The sequence below is a fragment of the Bison bison genome, unplaced genomic scaffold (assembly GCF_000754665.1).
Source record: "Bison bison bison isolate TAMUID 2011002044 unplaced genomic scaffold, Bison_UMD1.0 scf7180017864171, whole genome shotgun sequence".
Lineage (NCBI taxonomy): Eukaryota > Metazoa > Chordata > Mammalia > Artiodactyla > Bovidae > Bison > Bison bison.
Window position 1 is genome coordinate 591880 of NW_011494743.1, and position 22146 is coordinate 614025.

Genomic DNA, 22146 nt, shown 5'->3' on the forward strand with positions numbered 1-22146 from the left:
GTAAGAGTTGGACTGTGAAGAAGGCTGAGCACCAAAGAATTGATGCTTTTGAAATGTGATGTTGGAGAAGACTCTTGAGAGTCCCTTGGACTGCAAGGAGATCCAACCAGTCCATTCTGAAGAGGTCAGCCCTGGGATTTCTTTGGAGGGAATGATGCTGAAGCTGAAACTCCAGTACTTTGGCCACCTCATGCGCAGAGTTGACTCACTGGAAAAGACTCTGATGCTGGGAGGGATTGGGGGCAGGAGGAGAAGGGGACGACAGAGGATGAGATGGCTGGATGGCATCACTGACTCGATGGACGTGAGTCTGAGTGAACTCTGGGAGTTGGTGATGGACAGGGAGGCCTGGTGTGCTGCGATTCATGGGGTCGCAAAGAGTCGGACACGACTGAGTGACTGAACTGAACTGAACTGAACTGGGATTTTTCTTGGTATCTAGTTTTTATAGATTTCTAACTCTACAATGGTCAGGAAAAACAGTGTATGATTTGATTGCTCTTTTATTTAAGACTTATTTTATGACCTAGTGTATATCGTCGTAAAGTTACCATGTGCACTTGAAATCAATGTATATTCGCACTTTTTGGGGTAGTGCTCCACTACTAGACTAATTAGGGTAGAGTAGTTGACAAAGTTGTTCAGATCTTCTATTTCTTTGTTGATTTTCTTTTTTGTCTAATGCTGTTGAGTTGTGGAATGAAGACTTAAAATCTCCTGCTTGTTGGTAGAATTGTTTGTAATTTTTTCCCCTGTATTTTGAAGCTGTTACTAGGTGCACAGAAATTTGTGATTGAGATACCTTCCTGGTAAAGGTATTATGATTGATATACCTTTTATCATTATGAAAATACCCTCTTTGTATCTCCAGTAATTCCTATGTTAAAGTCTACGTTATCTACTATTATCTGGTATCAACAAACCCTGGTACCAAATTTTGACATCTTTTCATTGCTTTCATTTCCATCTATTTACTTGCAACCTATGTCTTTATATTTAAAGTGTATTTATGCAATCAGTATATAGCTAAATCTTTGTATTTTTCAATCACTTTGACATTTGCTTTTTAAACTTAAAAATTATATTTAGATGTAATGAAATTACAGATGTGATTATACTTACTTCTCCTGTTTTGTTTGTTTTTCTGGACTGCTTTTAATATTCTTTTCTCTCTTCTTCCTTTCTTGCCTCCTTTTGGGTTTTGGGTGGATTGTATATTTATCTTCAGAGAAATGGCATTCATGCTATTCTAATACACAATTGGTTTTTCAGCTATATAGTGAAAAACTATATAGTAGTTTTTATTTTTTTAGTCGTCACGTAGTCTTTTATTTTTTAGTGGTCGCATAGTCTTTTATTTTTCAGTGGTTGCATAGTCTACTAAACCACTTCATGACAAATACAGGAATGTTGCTATAGTATAGTTCTAATTCACCTCTTCCATGGTAAAAGGCTGTATTAAGCTTGTATGATATTTGGCATTTCTATATCTATGTCTATAAATTCACAATTCAAGAAATTGAAACTTTAAGTACTTGAGTGTGGATATAAAAATATGTGTGCATGTGTGCTAAGTCGCTTCACTTGTGCAGACTCTTTGTGACCTCATGGATTGTAACTCACCAAGATCCTCTGTCCATGGGATTCTCCTGGCAAGAATACTAGACTGGGTTGCTGTACCCTCCTCCCAGGGGATCTTCCCAACTCAGGGATCGAACCCACATCTCTTGCATTTCCTGCATTGGCAGGCGGGTTCTTTACCACTAATGTCACCTGGGAAGTCCCGAATATAAATTTTATATATTTATATATTTATAAATTTATATATATTTATATAAAAATAAAATATATTTTCTCACCTAAATAACAAGGACATAATATTTGAATGTGGTGTCCACAATGCTCATGGTGTGCTTTTCTGTATAAATAAATATATATGTATCAGAGTGATGGGCACCTGAGATATACATATATACATACAAATATACACAGATATATATATACACACACACACACAAATACATATACAGATATATACGCAAATACATATAAGTATATATATATATACACACACACAAATATATGTTTTCTAGCCCTAGGTTTTCCACATATGTGATGATACCATTATGGGTTTTTGTCCATGTCAAAACAAAATACTGGACCCTGTTAATATCAGTACTCATTGCAGAAAATACTTGACTACAGGATATGCTGGTCATGAAGCAGAGTAAAAACTTTTTCAAAGCCCAGAGGTCTGAGAAACACTTACTCTCTTGGCCTAACCATGAAGCACAAGGCTACCAGAGGAACACATGTGAGCAGCTGAGAGAGCAGAGTTCAGAGAGGGGTTAGATCTCTCAGTGCTATGAACTTCAGTACCTAAGAAAGCGTAGTAAGTTTTAAAACTATATAGGTTTCTAACCCCTAAACATCCAAATATTCTGATTCAGTGGGTAGAGGTCAGGAATTCATGTTTTTAACAGTTTTCATACACTGCACTGCAGGTAGTCCATACATACAGTAGGTTCATATGTGCATTCTGCCTTAATTTAAAGAATTTTAAAATTCTGGAAGATTGGGGTTTTAAAGAATTGTTCATCTTTAGCCCTGTGCCTTAAGAGTCCTATAGTGAACATCCAAAGGAATGCTGTCTTTACACTGCCATTCTTTACTCCCCCCTCCCCCTTCACAACACCTTTTTTATTTATAAAACATGTTTTGTCCGAATTCTTCACTATGACTGGCCATCTTGGGTGACCCTGCAAAGCAAGGCTCATAGTTCCATTGAGTTATGTAGGCCCCTTCCTAAAGACATGCCTGTGATCCATGAAGGTTTTTTATTTGCACATAGTATTTTATTAACTATAGTTACTTTGTTTTCTTGTTTGTTCCCTTCCCTACTCTGTAAATTCCCTTACCACACGTCTGGCTCATTCACAGCACCTAGTAAAATAAAGTATTATACACAGTAGATGCTTGATAACTAATTGTTGAAAAGATTGACTCACTCTAAAAACATAAAATCACACCTTGACAAGCTCACCACCTACCACCAACCATCAATAGTCTCAGCAAAAGCCATAGTCAAGATTACATACATACATTGTACCACGTTCCCACTGGCAAAACCCAGAGAATGAAGGCTTCCATTCCAAGGGAACTCCAAAGAGGAATACAGAGGAAAGCGAGCTTTTGGGGGTATGAGACTGTTGAGTGAGACTGGTCATAAAACACTATATTACTTATAAGGTTCATGATGACCAATACAATTAAATACATACAAAGGAATAGGCAGTCAGGAGATAACCGTCCAAGACGAAACACATCAGAGCCAATCCCCTGTCCTACGGACCTGCTCTGCAAAGGTAACTCTCCAAGGGAGCAGCCCGGGATGAAGAACCGGACCAGGAGTAAGCCCTGCCCACACCGCCAAGGCGCCACGCAGCCCCGCCCACGCCATGCACGCCCCGCCCAGGCAGCGCAGGCGTCCAAGAGACGAACGCCACGCCCGCGTCCCGCTCACGCAGCGGAAGGTACAAGCCACGCAGCCCACCCACACAGCGGAAGAGCTCTTGCCACCTTGCCACGCAGCACCGCCCACACCATGCACGCCCCGCCCAGGCAGCGGAGGGGCCCACGCGACAAACGCAACTCCCCATTCCCCACGCAGGCCGCGAAAGGCCTAAGCCAAGTTCTGTGCCGTAGCTGTGCAATCGGTGCGCTTGTTTCCGGAAGTGTAGTCCAGACGAACATCGGACTACGCCTGCGCGCTGACGTATTCCCAAGAGCCCAATGAACGGAGGGGTGGGCTGCTGGTATTTGGGCGTGGTTTCCGGTTCCTGTGGGCGTCTGTCTGTCGGCTCTTGTGCTACGTGTCTTTGGCTGTTGAGCAGACGCGGAGCAGGTGAGGTTTCGTGTGGCTGGAGCTCGGAGCTACCCTTTGGGCACTAGCGAAGGCAGAGGGCGTGAGGGAGCCCTCCGGCCGCCTGCTGCCTGTCCGCAAGGCGTCGGGGAAAGCTGACTCAGAGCCGCGAGTCTGACGGAGAAGGGCTTCCAGGGCCTCGATCCCTCCGGCCGACTGTTGGCCCGGGCCTAAGCTTTGAGGTCGCCCGTCCTTGGCTACCTCTGTGGGAACGTTTCCACTCGGTTCTGTAGTCAGAGAGGGTCCCTTCGGGGTCGGCTCTGGGGCCGTGGAATGTGTCTTCGAGAGCTCAGTCTTGTGCTGTGACGTGGGAGAGTGAATCTAGAATCTGAATCAGTTCAGAAGGGGTTATTGGATCCCCTTCCCTGACATTCAGTGCAGTGTTTCGGGTGTTAACGCTTTTTTTGTCTAGGAAAAAAAGGTGCTTCGCTTTCATCAAGATATCTATAAATTTTAAACTCACTGGAGTTGAAGAACAGTTAAATGAAAACATTCTGGGCCTGGCATACCTGGCCTAGAATGTTTATAGAATTCCTGACATACTTTGAGTGTTTCATATATCTTGTTTTAGCAACCCACCCTGGGTAAGAAAACTAGGGCCTAGAGAGGCTACATTTCATAGAAAGGGATTTGTAGAACCACCACCTCCTCTTATGAATGGCCTTAATTCAACTGTCCCTGGCCACTGTTGTGCTAGAAATAAGTGAAGTACAAGTAAGGAGCTGGTTTCATTAGCTGTTACATTAAATACCAGTGACTGTTAAGGATTGGATGACATTCCAGTTGTGTGATAGATTCCACGGAAGAACCTGTTGATAAAATGTGTAGCCGTTTTCCTTAAAAAGTGTGTCCAAAGCCAAAGATTTAGAATTTAGCCAAATAGCTTCTGAAAATCTGAATCTTGGTTTAGCCAGATTTTGTGGTTTTAAAAATTGTATAGATAGAGAACAATCAGATTGAAGTCCACATTTGCCTCTACTCTAGGCTCTTGAAGCATCCCAATCGGCACTCACCGCGCCAGACACTGGTGTCCCGGGAGTTTAAAGTAAAATATAGAAAATGCTTGGTTGCATCTCAACACTGTTGATTCCTTAACAGAAACAGTGAGAGGACTGCAGGGTGTGTAAGGAGTGGATGTATTGTCCGGTGCTTAGCCTTTAGTAGTGAGTGCCCTTTTATGTTAAGAGCATGCACCTTGATCATTGAGAACAGGGGCAAGACCTGTGTTTTTTTACTGCCTTTGTTTTGGAGATTACAAAAAATAGTGTTGATTTACTCTTGGAGTCTAATTTCTTTTTTTTTTAATGAGATGAAATCCACCCACTCATATCAGGATGATCTCATTTACGTTTTGATATGAATCGGCAAGTCCTTGAAGCTATAGTAAGTAACACCAGTGATCATCTTTTTTTTCATTTTTGGTTTTTAAACAGACATCATGGATCAGGTAATGCAGTTCGTTGAGCCAAGTCGGCAGTTTGTGAAAGACTCAATTCGGCTGGTTAAAAGATGCACCAAACCTGATAGAAAAGGTAATTGCTTTGGAATGAGAGGAAAAAAATTAATTTTTTGCATTCTCTAAGCCCTTTATTAATGTCTTCCTGTTTAATAATTGTTGTACTTCTTTCATCACTTTAATTGATTTATTTTTGCTTTATTGTTTTTTGGAATTGTCAGTTTTTGCTACGTTTTGTGTACTTTGTGCATCCCTTACAGATTTTTCTTTCTTATGTGTTTTCCAGACTTATAAGGTTATTTGTTACAGCCTTATTTTCCATGTTGCCTTTGCCTTGGTCATATGTAATGACTTTTCAGTATCTTTCACATTTCCACTCTGAAAAATCTTTTGAAACTCTTCATGCTATGTCACTCTTCCCCTAAACCTCTCCCAAACAAAAAAGGCCTTATAATGAAATCAACAGCATAGTTGGTACCAACCTAGGAAGTTTCTTATTTATCATAATTGATGTGTTAAAAGATGCACTCAGTTCAGTTCAGTCTCTCAGTCGTGTCCAACTCTTTGCAACCCCGTGAATCGCAGCATGCCGGGCCTCCCCGTCCAAAGATGCGCTAGAATTTGTCTATCTCTGCTCTTTTTTTGACTGCTGCCTGATTAGGACTGGGAATATAATAGACAATGTAATATTACATATTATACTACATATATAGCATAATATATAAAATTACGTACTAGGGAATGGTCCTTGCTCTTGTGGAGCTTAGAATCTTTGAGGGAAGACAATCATAAACAAATAATGACAATTATAATTTTTAGTTACTGCTGTGGTACGTGTTATGTAAGGTAGATAGAGGAAGGTGTACCAGCATGTTTTAGGAGGACTAACCAATCTAACCAAGCAGGGAGAGCTTCCCTGAGGAAGTAGTGTTAAATGGAAACATTACAGGGTCTGAACCTTTACATAAAACTGTGTTTGACCCTATTCAGTTTTTCAAGCCTTGTTTTTTGGCTTCATGATAATATCAAAGACAGTGGGGCTATTATTTATAAAAAATTACATTCTGTGATTTTATAGTTGATGTTTTTATCAATGTTACAAGTTTTTAAGACAAATACTGTGTATTCATGTTTCCTTTTTGGTATTCTGGTCATTTGCTAGGAAGATAAATATTTCTCTGTTTATTGATGGATTCACTAGCATGAACATGCACTTCATTTTTATATTTCCTTAAATATTAGGAAAATTAAAAATCTGTCGTATTTTATTTACTATTAATACATCATGTTTTTTAAAAAAAAATGCTTTCTTATTATCAGGAGAAGTGTATACCAGTAAGTTTATTTATGTCAGTGCTAATTTTTCCCCCTTTATTTGCGGTGACAGTGCAAAAAGTAATGTAAATTTTGTGTTTCTAAATCCAGAATTCCAGAAGATTGCCATGGCAACAGCAATAGGATTCGCTATAATGGGATTCATTGGCTTTTTTGTGAAATTGATCCATATTCCTATTAATAACATCATTGTGTAAGTAAACTTTTTGAAACAGACACTATCAAGGATAAAATGAAAATGCAGACCATTTGAGTTGACAGTCTGCTATTTGGTTAATATATAGATAATGTTTCTTTGATTTTTTTAATGTTGATAGAATCTACTGCTATTTACTGAGTACCAGATAATTCAAAGTAACTTTATATTTACATAATTTTTAAAGCTACTATGTGAGATACACAGTCATTTTTTAATAAGTAAAATTTTAAAGGATTGAAGAAGCTAGTTAAATGTACTCAGTATGAGATAAAACAGGTATTCAGTGATAGAACCAGTATTCAAATCCAGGTTCTCTTTGTGCAGTACATGAACTTGTCAGCATTAAGGTGCAGAGGAAATATTCCCCATCTGAGGATCACTATAGTAGTAGAGTTCAAACCTAAACCAGGTTACCTATATTCAGATTTTTCTTAGTACTTAATAGCTGTCATAACTTTGGACAACTTAGCTCCTTTGTGTCCCGTGTATTCAATAGGGATAATAGTTCCTGACTAGGGCTATAGAAAAGATAAGTGACTTAAGTCATGTAAAACCTAAAAAACAATTTTCAAACCTAAATGGAAGTTGTGGTTAATGTAATGAGACACTGATACTAATACACTTAAGTATATTAGGAGGAGAAAAGGCTGGAAAACACTGGAATTGCTTTATTCTTTTCTAAATGCTTTTGCTTTTTAGATTCATTAAGCACTCATGAGTTGGGACAGCTTGGGGCAGTGTGCAGTTAGAGCAGGCAGCTTTAGGCAGTTTTGTTGGTGTAAAGACTTAGTACCTGTTGTAGTACTTATTTGCTCTGTGATTTTGTATTTGCTTGGTCTCTGAGCCTTACCTGTCATTTAGATATCTAATCCTGAGATAAGCCTTTTAGGCTTATTTTATAAGGTGGAGATGCTTTGTAAACTATAAATCTCTTAAGTACTGGATATTTTACTATGGATGCTTGTGGAAGTTGTCTTTTAAATGACACGTGACTGAATGAGCATGGTCAGGTGGATTTCTTAAGTAGGTTTTCATAGCTGTTATGCAGACTTGCTACAAAGGATCACGGAGAGTTAGACCTGGAAAGCACCAAGTATCTCAAAGCTCCTCCATCAGTTCAGAAATCTCTGCTATATTCCTAGTGAGGAAAGCCATTTTTGGAATTTTGGAATCATGGAGCAAATCCTCAAGTAGAATTAGGAAAGCTGAGCCTCAGTGTCTTTGGTCTACAGCCGCTACCTAATCAGTAAATAGAGTGGGTAGAGTGGAGTCTGTGATGTCAGCTCAGTGCTTCTGCTACGCAGCTTCCTAGCCCATTGTCAGACAGGTGTAACTTACAGAATTATTTCTTAATTGATAATGTAATACTAATATATGACTGTATATTCATGCATATGTGTATACATACGTCTATATTGTAGATATATGTATATATATGTACTACAGAACCTAGTACAGTATTCTCTTGTGCATACTGAAGGCACTTGAGTAAGTGTCGAATTAAGTGAACGATGTAAGGTTCTTAACCTTTTTCTAATGATCACAATGGTAGTAATAATTGTTAACATTTATTATGCACTTGGTGTGTGCCGAGGACACACAGCTTGGTGTGAGTTGACCTTTTTAACTCTCGTGACAGTTGTGTGAGATTAGCAGTGTTATTGTGCCCATTTTATAGGTGAAGAAACTGAGGCATAGAGAGTAAGTACATTGCATGCCTGTAAGTGGTAGAGCAGCATGTGAAATCCAGTTTCCAGAGCCTCAGTTCTTAGCCACTGTGCAGGCCATTACTCATTCTGAGTCACTGGCCTCGCTTCAGGCTCCAGTTTGCATTTCATTAGCCCTCTTAAAAATCCGGTACCTAGACTCCATTGCCTATTGTGGATATTTTCTTGCTAAGACTCAAGTCTTCAGACAGTTTCTCACAAGTAACTACTAAATAAATTTCCTTTATCTTGGGTTTACTTGGTGTGGTTTGTTTTTAGCCTAAGAATGGAACATTACCCTTGTTAAATTACTTTTTGCTAGATTTCCCTTATAGAAGACTTCTGAATTTTGAATCTCTTCAGCATTGTTATTTATCTTAGTTTTATGTTAGAACATCTTTTATTTCATTATATGAGTTGTGGTCTAAAGTACCTTTTAGGATGAAGCACTCTCAGTACACCTTTTTGACACTGAGATGTTCCCAACAGGTCTTTGAAACCAGTGTTAAAAATTTTCTTTCTCTTAATCCTAATTTCTACAGCAGGCACAGTATATCTTTTGCAAATCTTACTGCTTAGAGATAGTTGAGCTCTGACTTTTAGGAAGCTGCTGCTAAGTCACTTCAGTCATGTCTGACTCTGTGCGACCCCATAGATGGCAGCCCACGAGGCTCCCCCGTCTCTGGGATTCTCCAGGCAAGAACACTGCAGTGGGTTGCCATTTCCTTCGCCAATGCATGAAAGTGAGAAGTGAAAGTGAAGTTGCTCAGTCGTGGCCGACTCTTAGCGACCCCATGGACTGCAGCCCACCAGGCTCCTCCGTCCATGGGATTTTCCAGGCAAGAGGACTGGAGTGGGTTGCCATTGCCTTCTCCGTTTAGGAAGCTAGTTGCTTAGAAAACTATTCTTCTAGTAACAAAAATGTATCAAAATAAAGAGTTAAAAGTTTATATCTCTAGATAGTTTTTACATTAAAGTGAGGGCCAAAAGAAACATTTTGTGAAAAAAGCTATCAGAAAACTTACTCTCTTCATGATATGCCATGACAACTGTAAAACTGAAAGAAATCTTTTTTCCTGTTGAAAGAGCATATAAATCACTGTTAAAATCATTTTGAGATGATAGCAAGTGAAGAATAAACAAACTACTCTCTCATTAGGCTGAGTTATCACTCTGTTTTCCTTATGATTTTTCTTTCCTCTTCTGTACAATTAAAGCAGTCAGAATTAATATCCACAGGGTTATAAGTTAAAGGATTTATGTAGTTGTGGGCATTTTAATTTAAGCAATACAGTGTAATGAAGTAAGCCCTTAATACTTTATGTTAAAGTTTAGATGCAGGGCTCTTGTTTTTAGGAGTATTTTTGGGTTGGCCAAATTGTTTGTTCAGGTTTTTCAGTAAGATGTTACAGAAAATCCCAAGTGAACTTTCATCTAGTACTGGAATTATCTTCTTTCCTTAACATTACAGTTTTAAAACATGTATCTGAGTATATTATTTTAATGTTCTTGCTGTTGAAACTTAGACGTTCTTCTATAGGGAAGGCAATTTTTGTTATTAATCCAGGTTTCTGAGTGGTTTGGGTAAGATACAGTGGTTGAGAACCAGTTTGTACATCAAATTGAAAAAGTTCTCAACTAACAGTCCTGTTATATAATTCATATTTTTCATCTTGTTATGAAAGACATTATGCTATGCTGTTAAGCATGTTTTTCAAATGAGGATTCTGAGTTTTAACAGATTAAGCCTGTTCCAACAGCCACATTATCTGTAAGGGCCTTTTCAGTTCCAAGATTTTAAAGTTCAGTTTCTTCTCTTTTGTGCTGTTTGGAGTAATATAGATGTGGTTCTCAAATAACTGGTTCTGGTTCCATAAAATTAGAGCATATTGAATTTCAAATTTATTATTATTAAAATCTTTAATACTCAAAATTGACCATCTTTCTTTCTTTTACAGTGGTGGCTGAATACCTTTTTAGAAAAGAAGTTTTCATCTTGGGGATTGGTGAACAAGTGAGGATTTGAGAAGCTGATGGAGCAGAAATTTGTCTGTGTGTTTTATGTTTTTCTTTCATTTTTTTCTTCCAAGATGTTTTCTATTTGTAAATTAAAATAATTTTAAAATAGACATCTTCTCTTTTTTCCATCAGAGATACTTATCAGATTTTAGTGGTAAGAAATAATGGGTTCTATTCCCTTCTTCCCTCTTTTCCTTCCTTCACTCCTTCATATTTCAGTTTACAGGAAAAATTAAAAGGCACAGTGGAATATTGCCCTTTCTGAGTTTTCCTGTCTCAGTCTGATCATGCAAATAAAGGATGGTAATGACGGAGAGAGTTTGAAGGTAGGGTAGGAGTTTCATCTCGAGCACTCACAGTGTACAGAAGTAGTCAGCGCCCCTCTGAAAGTTTCCGTGCCACTTGAAATAGCTTCCTGAAGATCGTGGTTAAAAGCTTCAAGAGCTCCTCTTCAGATAAACCATAATTAGTCACACTGTCCTAAACATTGGAGTTCTGAATATTTTAAAGAATTTACTGATAATTGAATATGAGATGAAAAGGGGTCTTGTCTTCTTTCCCCTTTAAAAAATAGTAATGTAAAATTGAGACAGTTTATTCTCAGTTTTCTGTGTAAAACTATTATTGATTTGTTCATTCAGGGTTTAATTATTGAACCTTTATTTCCTGAGTTGTGATTTTTTTCTTTTTTAAAAAATTGTTCAGCGGCACATGTTTGGTAAGTGTCCTCTGAGTCTTTGTGAATAAGGTAGACAGGTGTCTTGACTGGTACTACTGGGCAGGGTTCCTTGGTTTTGAGATCCATGGTTCAGAGAATGAGATACACTTCCATAGTTTCAGAACAGATTTTCTGCCTATTTTTGAAATATTGTTTACTCTTGAATGAATTGCTATCTTTGAGGAAATAAAGCCTTGGCCACCTCTGCTTTTCAGGAGACCATGTAGCCATGTTTGATAGTTGGCTAGTTAGCTAGCTCCATACAGGCCAGAAGTGTGTATACACTGTGTGTATACATGTGCGTGTGGTTGACATGTGTATGCAGATGTATGTTTGCATATATGTTTATACAAACATGCATATATTGACTATGTACACATACAGGTTTATGTATATACACATATATTAACTGCTTACCTAGAAATTAATCTGAAATGTATTGGTAAAATGTCAGAATTGCTTCTGGCAAATGTGTATATTTTCTTGTAGGATGAAATGATTTGAACATTAATGTTGTCTTGATGTAAGTTAAAATTATGAGTCTCTATTCATAGTGTGCCAGAGAAAGCAATGGCACCGCATTCCAGTACTCTTGCCTGGAAAATCCCATGGACAGAGGAGCCTGGCAGGCTGCAGTCCATGGGGTCGCTAAGAGTCGGACACGACTGAGCGACTTCACTTTCTCTTTTCACTTTCATGCATTGGAGAAGGAAATGGCAACCCACTCCAGTGTTCTTGCCTGGAGAATCCCAGGGACGGGGGAGCCTGGTGGGCTGCCGTCTCTGGGGTCGCACAGAGTTGGACACGACTGAAGTGACCTAGCATAGCATTCATAGTGTGCATTTGTGCAGCTCATTTTTTTTTATTTTGCTGACTTAACTGGTTCCTGACATACTGGTAGGTAAGACATTACATAAATACTCTGTAAATGTGAAGTGAGCGCTAATCAAGGACTGTGGTGATAGGATAGAATAACTTTCACACTCAACAATTGAATTCTTAAATAGGTAAGAATAAAAACTAGCTTTTTCTTACTAACCACACCCCTGGTATATCTAAGAGCTAGTGCATTTGTGTTGTAAACAGTACTTCTTAAACTTAAGCAAGTTTAAGAATCACTTGAGGGAGTTTCTTCCCGCGCTGAAGAGTCTGAGTCAGCAGGTTTGGGAACCTGAGAGTTTGCATTTCTGCCTCCCTGCTGATGCTTTGGTATACAGAACACACTTCCAGTGGTAAGATTTGAAAGCTCTTGATAATTTTCTGGTGTCTTAATAGCTACAGTAAAACATGTTACCACCCTTGTGGCAGTTTTGCCATTTCCATGAAACCCCTTCACCTTACAACCAAGTGTTTGACCACCTAGAGTAAAATCTGCTTTTAACAACAAAAGCCAACAGAAAGGCCCATCAGGGGGAGTCAGTAATAGTCCAGACAGGATGGCAGTCGATAGGAGAGGGTAGGAAGTAAAGCCTAGCTCCTATTTCAGCGGCTCTGGCACTGCTGGAAAGCGGCACTTTGTACCAGACTCTGTCCCTCTTGGGATACTTGTGTTCTGCCTGGAAGGAAGCATACTGAATTTCACTGAGTGCGGGAGGCACCGTCATGTTTTGTGTTTAAAGGGTGCATCTCGTTTTAGAAAGCTCCTGCTCCAGAGGAGTTGAGATCTACCTCAGGTTAACACATGTCATGGTGTTGTGCTCTAGAAAGTCTTGTGGTAGATTTGCCAGGTCCCGTGGATGCAGTTTTGCAAGGCTGTTTTTGTATATAGCATCTCTCTCTCCCTTTCCACTACTGTATTAGTGTATATGCCTATCTCTCTCTTTTTTTTTAAGTCAGGCTTGGTTATAATAAACTGTTCTGTAGGCTTTTTTAGACAGCACCTAGAAAAGGCTCTTGAGATAACTCGATTCCACAATTTAGTAAAGTTCATTAAATATCAGATAGTTAATTATAATTTAATCAAAATGGATTTGTATTCTCTTCCCACCAAATACTGAATTTCTAAATGAACAGTATCACAAATGTTGACTCTGTAGTAGAGACTGGAACATTTATGTAAAATATAATTTCCAAACTATTTCTTCTCAGTTGATCCTCTTAATAACCCTGTGTAATAAGTAATGTGGGTAGTCTTCAAAATGTATCCACAATTTAACTACTACTTCCCCCTCCACTCCTCACTGCCACTACACCATCCCTCCTGGATGTTTTTGTTTTTTAAGTTTTATTGAGATGTAATTGACATACAGCGCTGGAAGTTTAAGGTACAGCACAATGATTGCCCACAAAGGTCCGTCTAGTCAAGGCTATGGTTTTTCCAGTAGTCATGTATGGATGTGAGAGTTGGACTATAAAGAAAGCTGAGCGCCGAAGAATTGATTCTTTTGAAGTGTGTTGGAGAAGACTCTTGGGAGTCCCTTGGACTGCAAGGAGATCCAACCAGTCCATCCTAAATGAAATGTCCTGAATATTCATTGGAAGGACTGATGTTAAAGCTGAAACCCCAAAACTTTGGCCACCTGATATGAAGAACTGACTCTTTGGAAAAGACCCTGATGCTGGGAAAGATTGAAGGCAGGAGGAGAAGGGGATGACAGAGAATGAGATGGTTGGATGGCATCACCCACTCAATGGGCATGAGTTTGAACAAGCTCTGCAAGTTGGTGATGGACAGGGAAGCCTGGTGTGCTGCTGTCCATGGGGTCACAAAGAGTCAGACACGACTGAGTGACTGAACTGAAGTACACAAAGCCAATTTTCAACTTTTTTGGTGCTGGTAAGCTAGTATCAAAGCTAACATTGTGTGTATGTGTATATTCGTTTTCTGGAATCAGAATACACATAAACCTCCATGCGTGTGTGTGTGTGCACGTTTGTGTGTGTGCGCGTGCTCAGCCACTTTGTCATGTTCGACTCTTTGCAGCCCCTACAGACTGTAGCCTGCCAGGATCCTCTGTCCAAGGAATTCTCTAAGCAAGAATACTGGGGTGGGTTGCCATTCCCTACTCCAGTGGATCTTCCTGATCCAGAGATCAAAACCCAGGTTTCTTTACCACTACTGCCACCTGGATGGGGTTTTATTTCACAGCTTTGTGAAACTAGAGCTTGAACAGGAAGCTTGGGAGTCTTTTCTAACTAGGAATAGAAGCGTGAGCTTCTTTACACCATTTGGGATGAAGAGTGGCCTGTAGTAATCACTTGACCTTGTTATCAAGTCAGTAACACAACTTTTCCCAACAGTGTTCATTATCTAAGGAAGTTCATGTTGTGACATACGTAGCGATTCATTTCCAAAGTTTTGTGTAGCTTACCTTTGCTTTTTCTATGTAAAGTTGAGTAAATCTAAGAGTGTGCCAAGCATTTGATAGGTGAATCCCTGCTGAAAGCCTTCAGTTAACGGCAACTTTGTCCCATTGGAGAATATAACTGGTTGTTTCTTGCCATAGGTAATAACCACTTTGCACTTTGTTTTCTGAAAGTGTGGAAGGTATACTGGAAGTTTGAAGTACATAGTATTTATTTTGGAGATCTACAGTTCTGCTAAGTCTAGAGGAAGTTGAAAGCTGCATGAAGATCTGTGTTCTGAACATGAGTAAGAGAGATCCCCACTGTACTATGTGTTAAAGGTTTTCTGCCATGCACAAAGTGTATGCTTCTTACATGACAGGTGGCTTAAAACTCAACATTCAAAAAACTAAGATCATGGCATCTGGTCCCATCACTTCATGCCAAATAGATGGAAAAACAATGGAAACAGTGAGAGACTTTATTTTCTTGGGCTCCAAAATCACTGCAGATGGTGACTGCAGTCATGAAATTAAAAGACGCTTCCTCCTTGAAAGAAAAGCTATGACCAACCTGGACAGCATATTAAAAAGCAGAGACATTACTTTACTGACAAAGGTCCATCTAGTCAAAGCTATGGTTTTTCCAGTAATCATGTATGGATGTGAAATTTGGACCATAAAAACAGCTGAGGGCCAAAGAATTGATGCTTTTGAACTGTGGTGTTGAAGACTCTTGAGAGTCCCTTGGACTGCAAGGAGATCAAACTAGTCCATCCTAAAGGGAATCAGTCCTGACTATTCATTGGAAGGACTGATGCTGAAGCAAAGCTCCAAACTTTGGTCACCTGATGCAAATAACTGACTCATTGGAAAAGACTCTGATGCTGGGAAAGGTTGAAGGCAGGAGGAGGCGACAGAGGTTGAGATGGTTGAATGGCATCACTGACTGGATGGACGTGAGTTTCAGCAAGCTCTGGGAGTTGGTGATGTACAGGGAAACCTGATGTGCTGCAGTCTATGGGGTTGCAAAGAGTCGGACATGACTGAGTGACTGAACTAACTACATGACAGGTGAAATAATTTTATAGAGCCTGTTCATTCTAGTCAGCAAATTGATACCAAAATTTGGAGTCCCTAGTGAAATGTGTGGAGATCTGCATGCCAGTCTTTCTAGGGTTTGACAGAAAGCTGTGTGAAATTCTGTGTCCAAAACAGCCAATGCAGACTGAAACCTTTTCAGCCTGCAGGGAAAGGTTGGCTTTCAATTCAGTCAATGTTTCTCTGGAAGCACTTTTAGGCACTGTGTCCTTTCACTGTTAGGAACTCAACCCAAGTGGCTGGAGCAGGTGGGGTTTTATTTCAAATCTTTGTGTCTGGAAGAACTTTAAAATACCCCTAGCATTTAGTACACCATTTTCTGCTTTGTTATCATCATATAAACTTGCACAACTCTCCAAAATTCTACTAGGCTGAACTTTTTCTAACTACAAAGTTGTTTACCCTTTGGAACTCTGTAATTTCTCTGCTTTTTGGTATGCTTATTGAAGGTCAGGGCATATTAGTATACATTGCTAGATTTCATTGAAGGTGTTTGCACAAATAGGTATTGGGAGAAAAGACTGATACAAACCAGACATAAAGGGGTTAAGCAGGGAATGTCAGTCCAAAACACGTGTTCTACGAGTTTGGGTGCCTGCTATGTGGTAAGTTCTCAACTGGCGGGTGCCACTTGGGTTGGAATGACATGGGTCTTGCCTCTTTTACCTCAAAGTCTAACACATAAACAAGTAAATTTAATACATTGTGATAAATCCTACATCAGAAGTGTGTACAAATACCATGGTAAGTAACAAACATGGTGTAATATGTTCCTGAACACAGTGTAGAGTGGATAAAGTCGGTGGAAATGAGATCGCAAAAGCCAGCATGTGGATGACTTGATATTTACACGGAAGGAAATAAGTATCATCAAAAAAGAACAGGTGGACAGAAATGGAGAACTTAAAGAAAGGGGAAGCACAGTCGAGGATGTTTGTCATGTATTCTCTCATATCCCCATGTCTGTTTCCACATGGGTTCCGATTGCCTCTGTGCTGTATCTAATTTCATACCAAGGCATGGATTTCTAATGACAATAAGACAAAGTCTGGTCCTTGAGGAGCTGACATCATTTCTTCTCACCTACAAACTTGAAAAACTTGAAAAAAGAGATGATCTTATGTTTTCTTCACTTCCAGTGCACCTACACCATGCCTTGGCTCAGAGTAGATCCTCAATATACACTGTGAGAATGAATTAAAGTATGTTATCACCCCTCAGCAGTCAAAGCAGAAAAATAAGTTTCAATACGGAAATTTCAGCCCCAGCTCTGGGATACTCTAGTTACAGGGAAGATGTGCAAGATAATAATTAATAGTAAGAATAATTGCTAACATTAAGTGTTTAGCATGCACAAAGACATGTTTTGAGCATTTTACAAATATTAAAAGAGTTAAAACTCAAGAGCTCCCTGTGAGTTAGGTACTGTTATTATTTTTACAGATTTGGGAACTAAGAGAATTTATTTATTGATTTATTTTTAATATAAATTTATTTAATTGGAGGCTAATTACTTTACAATATTGCACTGGTATTGCCATACATCAACATGAATCCGCCACAGGTGTACACTTGTTCCCCATCCTGAACCCCCCTCCCACCTCCCTCCCTATACCATATCTCTGGGTCATCCCAGTGCACCAGCCCCGAGCATCCTGTATCATGCATTTAACCTGGACTGACGATTCGTTTCACACATGATATTAGTTTCAATGCCATTCTCCCAAATCATCCCACCCTTGCCCTCTCTCACAGAGTCCAAAAGACTGTTCTATACATCTGTGTCTCTTTTGCTGTCTCGCATACAGGGTTATCCTTACTATCTTTCTAAATTCCGTATATATATGCATTAGTATAGTCTATTGGTGTTTTGCTTTCTGGCTTACTTCACTCTGTATAATGGGCTCCAGTTTCCTCCACCTCATTAGAACTGATTCAAATGTATTCTTTTTAATGGCTGAGTAATACTCCATTGTGTATATGTACCACAGCTGTCTTATCCATTCATTTGCTGATGGACATCTAGGTTGCTTTATGTCCTGGCTATTATAAACAGTGCTGGGATGAACACTGGGGTACATGTGTCTCTTTCAATTCTGGTTTCCTTAGTGTGTATGCCCAGCAGTGGGATTGCTGGGTCATATGGCAGTTCTAATTCCAGTTTTTTAAGGGATCTCCACACTGTTCTCCATAGCGGCTGTACTGGTTTGCATTCCCACCAATGGTGTAAAAGGGTTCCCTTTTCTCCACACCCTCTACACCATTTATTGCTTGTAGACTTTTGGACAGCAGCCATTCTGACTGGCATGAAATGGTACCTCATTGTGGTTTTGATTTGCATTTCTCTGATAATAAGTGATGTTGAGCATCTTTTCATGTGTTTGTTAGCCGTCTGTATGTCTTCTTTGGAGAAATGTCTGTTCAGTTCTTTGGCCCATTTTGATGGGGTCATTTATTTTTCTGGAATTGAGCTGCAGAAGTTGCTTGTATATTTTTGAGATTAATTCTTTTTCAGATGCTTCATTTGCTATTATTTTCTCCCATTCTGAAGGCTGTCTTTTCACCTTGCTTAGAGTTTCCTTTGTTGTGCAGAATGTTTTAATTTTAATTAGGTCCCATTTGTTTATTTTTGCTTTTATTTCCAATATTCTGGGAGGTGGGTCATAGAGGATCCTGCTGTGATTTATGTCGGAGAGTGTTTTGCCTATGTTCTCCTCTGGGAGTTTTATAGTTTCTGGTCTTAACATTTAGACCTTTAATCCATTTTGAGTTTATTTTTGTGTATGGTGTTAGATAGTGTACTAGTTTCATTCTTTTACAAGTGGTTGACCAGTTTTCCCAGCACCACTTGTTAAAGAGATTGTCTTTTCTCCGTTGTATATTCTTGCCTCCTTTGTCAAAGATAAGGTGTCCATAGGTGTGTGGATTTATCTCTGAGCTTTCTATTTTGTTCCATTGATCTATATTTCTATCTTTGTGCCAGTACCATACTGTCTTGGTCACTGTGGCTTTGTAGTAGAGCCTGAAGTCAGGCAGGTTGATTCCTCCAGTTCCATTCTTCTTTCTCGATATAGCTTTGGCTACTCTAGGTTTTTTGTATTTCCATACAAATTGTGAAATTATTTGTTCTAGCTCTGTGAAAAATACCTCTGGTAGCTTGATAGGGATTGCATTGAATCTATAGATTGCTTTGGATAGTATACTCATTTTCACTATATCGATTCTTCCGATCCATGAACACAGTATATTTCTCGATCTATTAGTGTCTTCTTTGATTTCTTTCACCAGTGTTTTATAGTTTTCTATATATAGGGCTTTTGTTTCTTTAGGTAAATGTATTCCTAAGTATTTTATTCTTTTCGTTGCAATGGTGAATGGAATTGTTTCCTTAATTTCTCTTTCTGTTTTCTCATTATTAGTGTATAGGAATGCAAGGGATTCCTGTGTGTTGATTTTATATTCTGCAACTTTACTATATTCATTGATTAGTTCTAGTAATTTTCTGGTGGAGTCTTTAGGGTTTTCTATGTAGAAGATCATGTCATGTGCAAACAGTGAGAGTTTTACTTCTTCTTTTCCAATTTGGATTCTTTTTGTTTCTTTTTCTGCTCTGATGGCTGTGGCCAAAACTTCCAAAACTGTGTTGAATAGTAGTGGTGAAAGTGGGCACCCTTGTCTTGTTCCTGACTTTAGGGGAAATGCTTTCAATTTTTCACCATTGAGCATAATGTTTGAGGTGGGTTTGTCATATATAGCTTTTATTATGTTGAGGTATGTTCCTTCTATTCCTCCTTTCTGGAGAGTTTTTATCATAAAGGGTTGTGAATTTTGTCAAAGGCTTTCTCTTCATCTATTAAGATAATCATATGGCTTTTATTTTTCCATTTGTTAATGTGGTGTATTACATTGATAGAGTTGTGGATATTGAAGAATCCTTACATCCATGAGATAAAACCCACTTTGTCATGATGTATGATCTTTTTAATGTGTTGTTGGATTCTGATTGCTAGAATTTTGTTAAGGATTTTTGCATCTATGTTCATCAGTGATATTGGCTTGTGGTTTTCTTTTTTTGTGGGATCTTTGTCAGGTTTTGGGATTAGGGTGATGGTGGCCTCATAGAATGAGTTTGGAAATTTACCTTCCTCTGCAATTTTCTGGAAGAGTTTGAGTAGAATAGGTGTTAGCTCTTCTCTAAATTTTTGGTAGAATTCAGCTGTGAAGCCATCTGGACCTGGGCTTTTGCTTGCTTGAAGATTTCTGATTACTGTTTCAATTTCAGTGCTTGTGATGGGTCGTCTAAGATTTTCTATTTCTTCCTGGTTCAGTTTTGGAAAGTTGTACTATTCTAAGAATTTGTCCATTTCTTCCAAGTTGTCCATTTTATTAGTATATAATTGCTGATAGTAGTCTCTTATGATCCTTTGTATTTCTGTGTTATCTGTTGTGATCTCTCAATTTTCACTTTAAATTTATTGATTTGATTTCTCTCCCTTTATTTCTTGATGAGTCTGGCTAATGGTTTGTCTATTTTATTTATCCTCTCAAAGAACCAGCTTTTGGCTTTGTTGATTTTTGCTATGGTCTGTTTTGTTTCTTTTGCGTTTATTTCTGCCCTAATTTTTAAGATTTCTTTCCTTCTACTAACCCTGGGGTTCTTCATTTCTTCCTTTTCTAGTTGCTTTAGGTGTAGAGTTAGGGTGTTTTTTTTTTTTACTTTTTTCTTATTTCTTGAGGTATGCCTGTATTGCTATGAACCTTCCCCTTAGCACTGCTTTTACAGTATCCCACAGGTTTTGGGTTGTTTTGTTTTTATTTTCATTCATTTCTATGCATATTTTGATTTCTATTTTGATTTCTTCTGTGATTTGTTGGTTATTCAGCAGTGTGTTGTTCAGCCTACATATGTTGGAATTTTTAATAGTTTTTCTCCTGTAATTGAGATCTAATCTTACTGCATTGTGGTCAGAAAAGACGCTTGGAATGCTTTCAATCTTTTTGAGTTTACCAAGGCTATATTTATGGCCCAGGATATGATCTATCTTGGAGAAGGTTCCGTGTGCCCTTGAGAAAAAGGTGAAATTCATTGTTTGGGGGTGAAATGTCCTATAGATATCAATTAGGTCTAACTGGTCTATTGTATCATTTAAAGTTTGTGTTTCCTTGTTAATTTTCTCTTTAGTTGATCTATCCATAGGCGTGAGTGGGGTATTAAAGTCTCCCACTATTATTGTGTTATTGTTAATTTCCCCTTTCATACTTGTTAGCATTTGTCTTACATATTGTGGTGCTCCTGTGTTGGGTGCATATATATTTATAATTGTTATATCTTCTTCTTGGATTGATCCTTTGATCATTATGTAGTGTCCTTCTTTGTCTCTTTTCATGGCCTTTGTTTTAAAGTCTATTTTATCTGATATGAATATTGCTACTCCTGCTTTCTTTTGGCCCCTATTTGCATGGAAAATATTTTTCCAGCCCTTCACTTTCAGTCTGTATGTGTCCCTTGTTTTGAGGTGGGTCTCTTGTAGACATCATATATAAGGGCCTTGTTTTTGTATCCATTCAGCCAGTCTTTGTCTTTTGGTTGGGGCATTCAACCCATTTACATTTAAGGTGATTATTGATAAGTATGATCCCGTTACCATTTACCTTATTGTTTTGGGTTCGAGTTTATACACCCTTTTTATGTTTCCTGTCTAGAGAAGATCCTTTAGCATTTGTTGGAGAGCTGGTTTGGTGGTGCTGAATTCTCTCAGCTTTTGCTTGTCTGTAAAGCTTTTGATTTATCCTTCCTATTTGAATGAGATCCTTGCTGGGCACAGTAATCAGGGCTGTAGGTTATTTTCTTTCATCACTTTAAGTATGTCTTGCCATTCCCTCCTGGCTTGAAGAGTTTCTATTGAAAGATCAGCTGTTATCCTTATGGGAATCCCCTTGTGTGATATTTGTTGTTTTTCCCTTGCTGCTTTTAATATTTGTTCTTTGTGTTTGATCTTTGTTAATTTGATTAATATGTGTCTTGGGGTGTTTCGCCTTGGGATTATCCTGTTTGGGCCTCTCTGGAGGCCCAAGTTTCTTGGACTTGGGTGATCATTTCCTTCCACATTTTAGGGAAGTTTTCAACTATTATCTCCTCAAGTATTTTCTCATGGTCTTTCTTTTTGTCTTCTTCTTCTGGGACTCCTATGATTCAAATGTTGGGGCATTAAACATTGTTCCAGAGGCCTCTGAGATTGTCCTCATTTCTTTTAATTCATTTTTCTTTTTTCCCTCTCTGATTCATTTATTTCTACCATTCTATCTTCTACCTTACTAATCCTATCTTCTGCCTCCATTATTCTACTATTTGTTCCCTCCAGAGTGTTTTTGATCTCATTTATTGCATTATTCACTATATATTGAC

The 22146-nt window shown here is 38.6% G+C and overlaps 1 protein-coding gene across 1 annotated transcript; it reads left to right on the plus strand.

Annotated features, from left to right (window-relative positions):
• Positions 1 to 3620: 3620 nt before the first annotated feature.
• On the plus strand, positions 3621 to 10747 carry SEC61G (Sec61 gamma subunit). Its single transcript, XM_010842039.1, has 4 exons — positions 3621 to 3904; positions 5356 to 5454; positions 6804 to 6906; positions 10577 to 10747. Exons 1-4 carry the CDS (start codon positions 3793 to 3795, stop codon positions 10584 to 10586), a joined length of 324 nt encoding a protein of 107 aa, XP_010840341.1. The 5' UTR covers positions 3621 to 3792; the 3' UTR covers positions 10587 to 10747.
• Positions 10748 to 22146: the final 11399 nt, after the last annotated feature.

Excerpts from the sequence above, each read along its gene's own strand:
- SEC61G (XM_010842039.1), top strand. The coding sequence starts at position 3,793 with ATGAACGGAGGGGTGGGCTGCTGGTATTTGGGCGTGGTTTCCGGTTCC. Across the intron at positions 3,905-5,355 it reads GTTGAGCAGACGCGGAGCAG|ACATCATGGATCAGGTAATG; the intron begins GTGAGGTTTCGT and ends GTTTTTAAACAG. Across the intron at positions 5,455-6,803 it reads CACCAAACCTGATAGAAAAG|AATTCCAGAAGATTGCCATG; the intron begins GTAATTGCTTTG and ends TTCTAAATCCAG.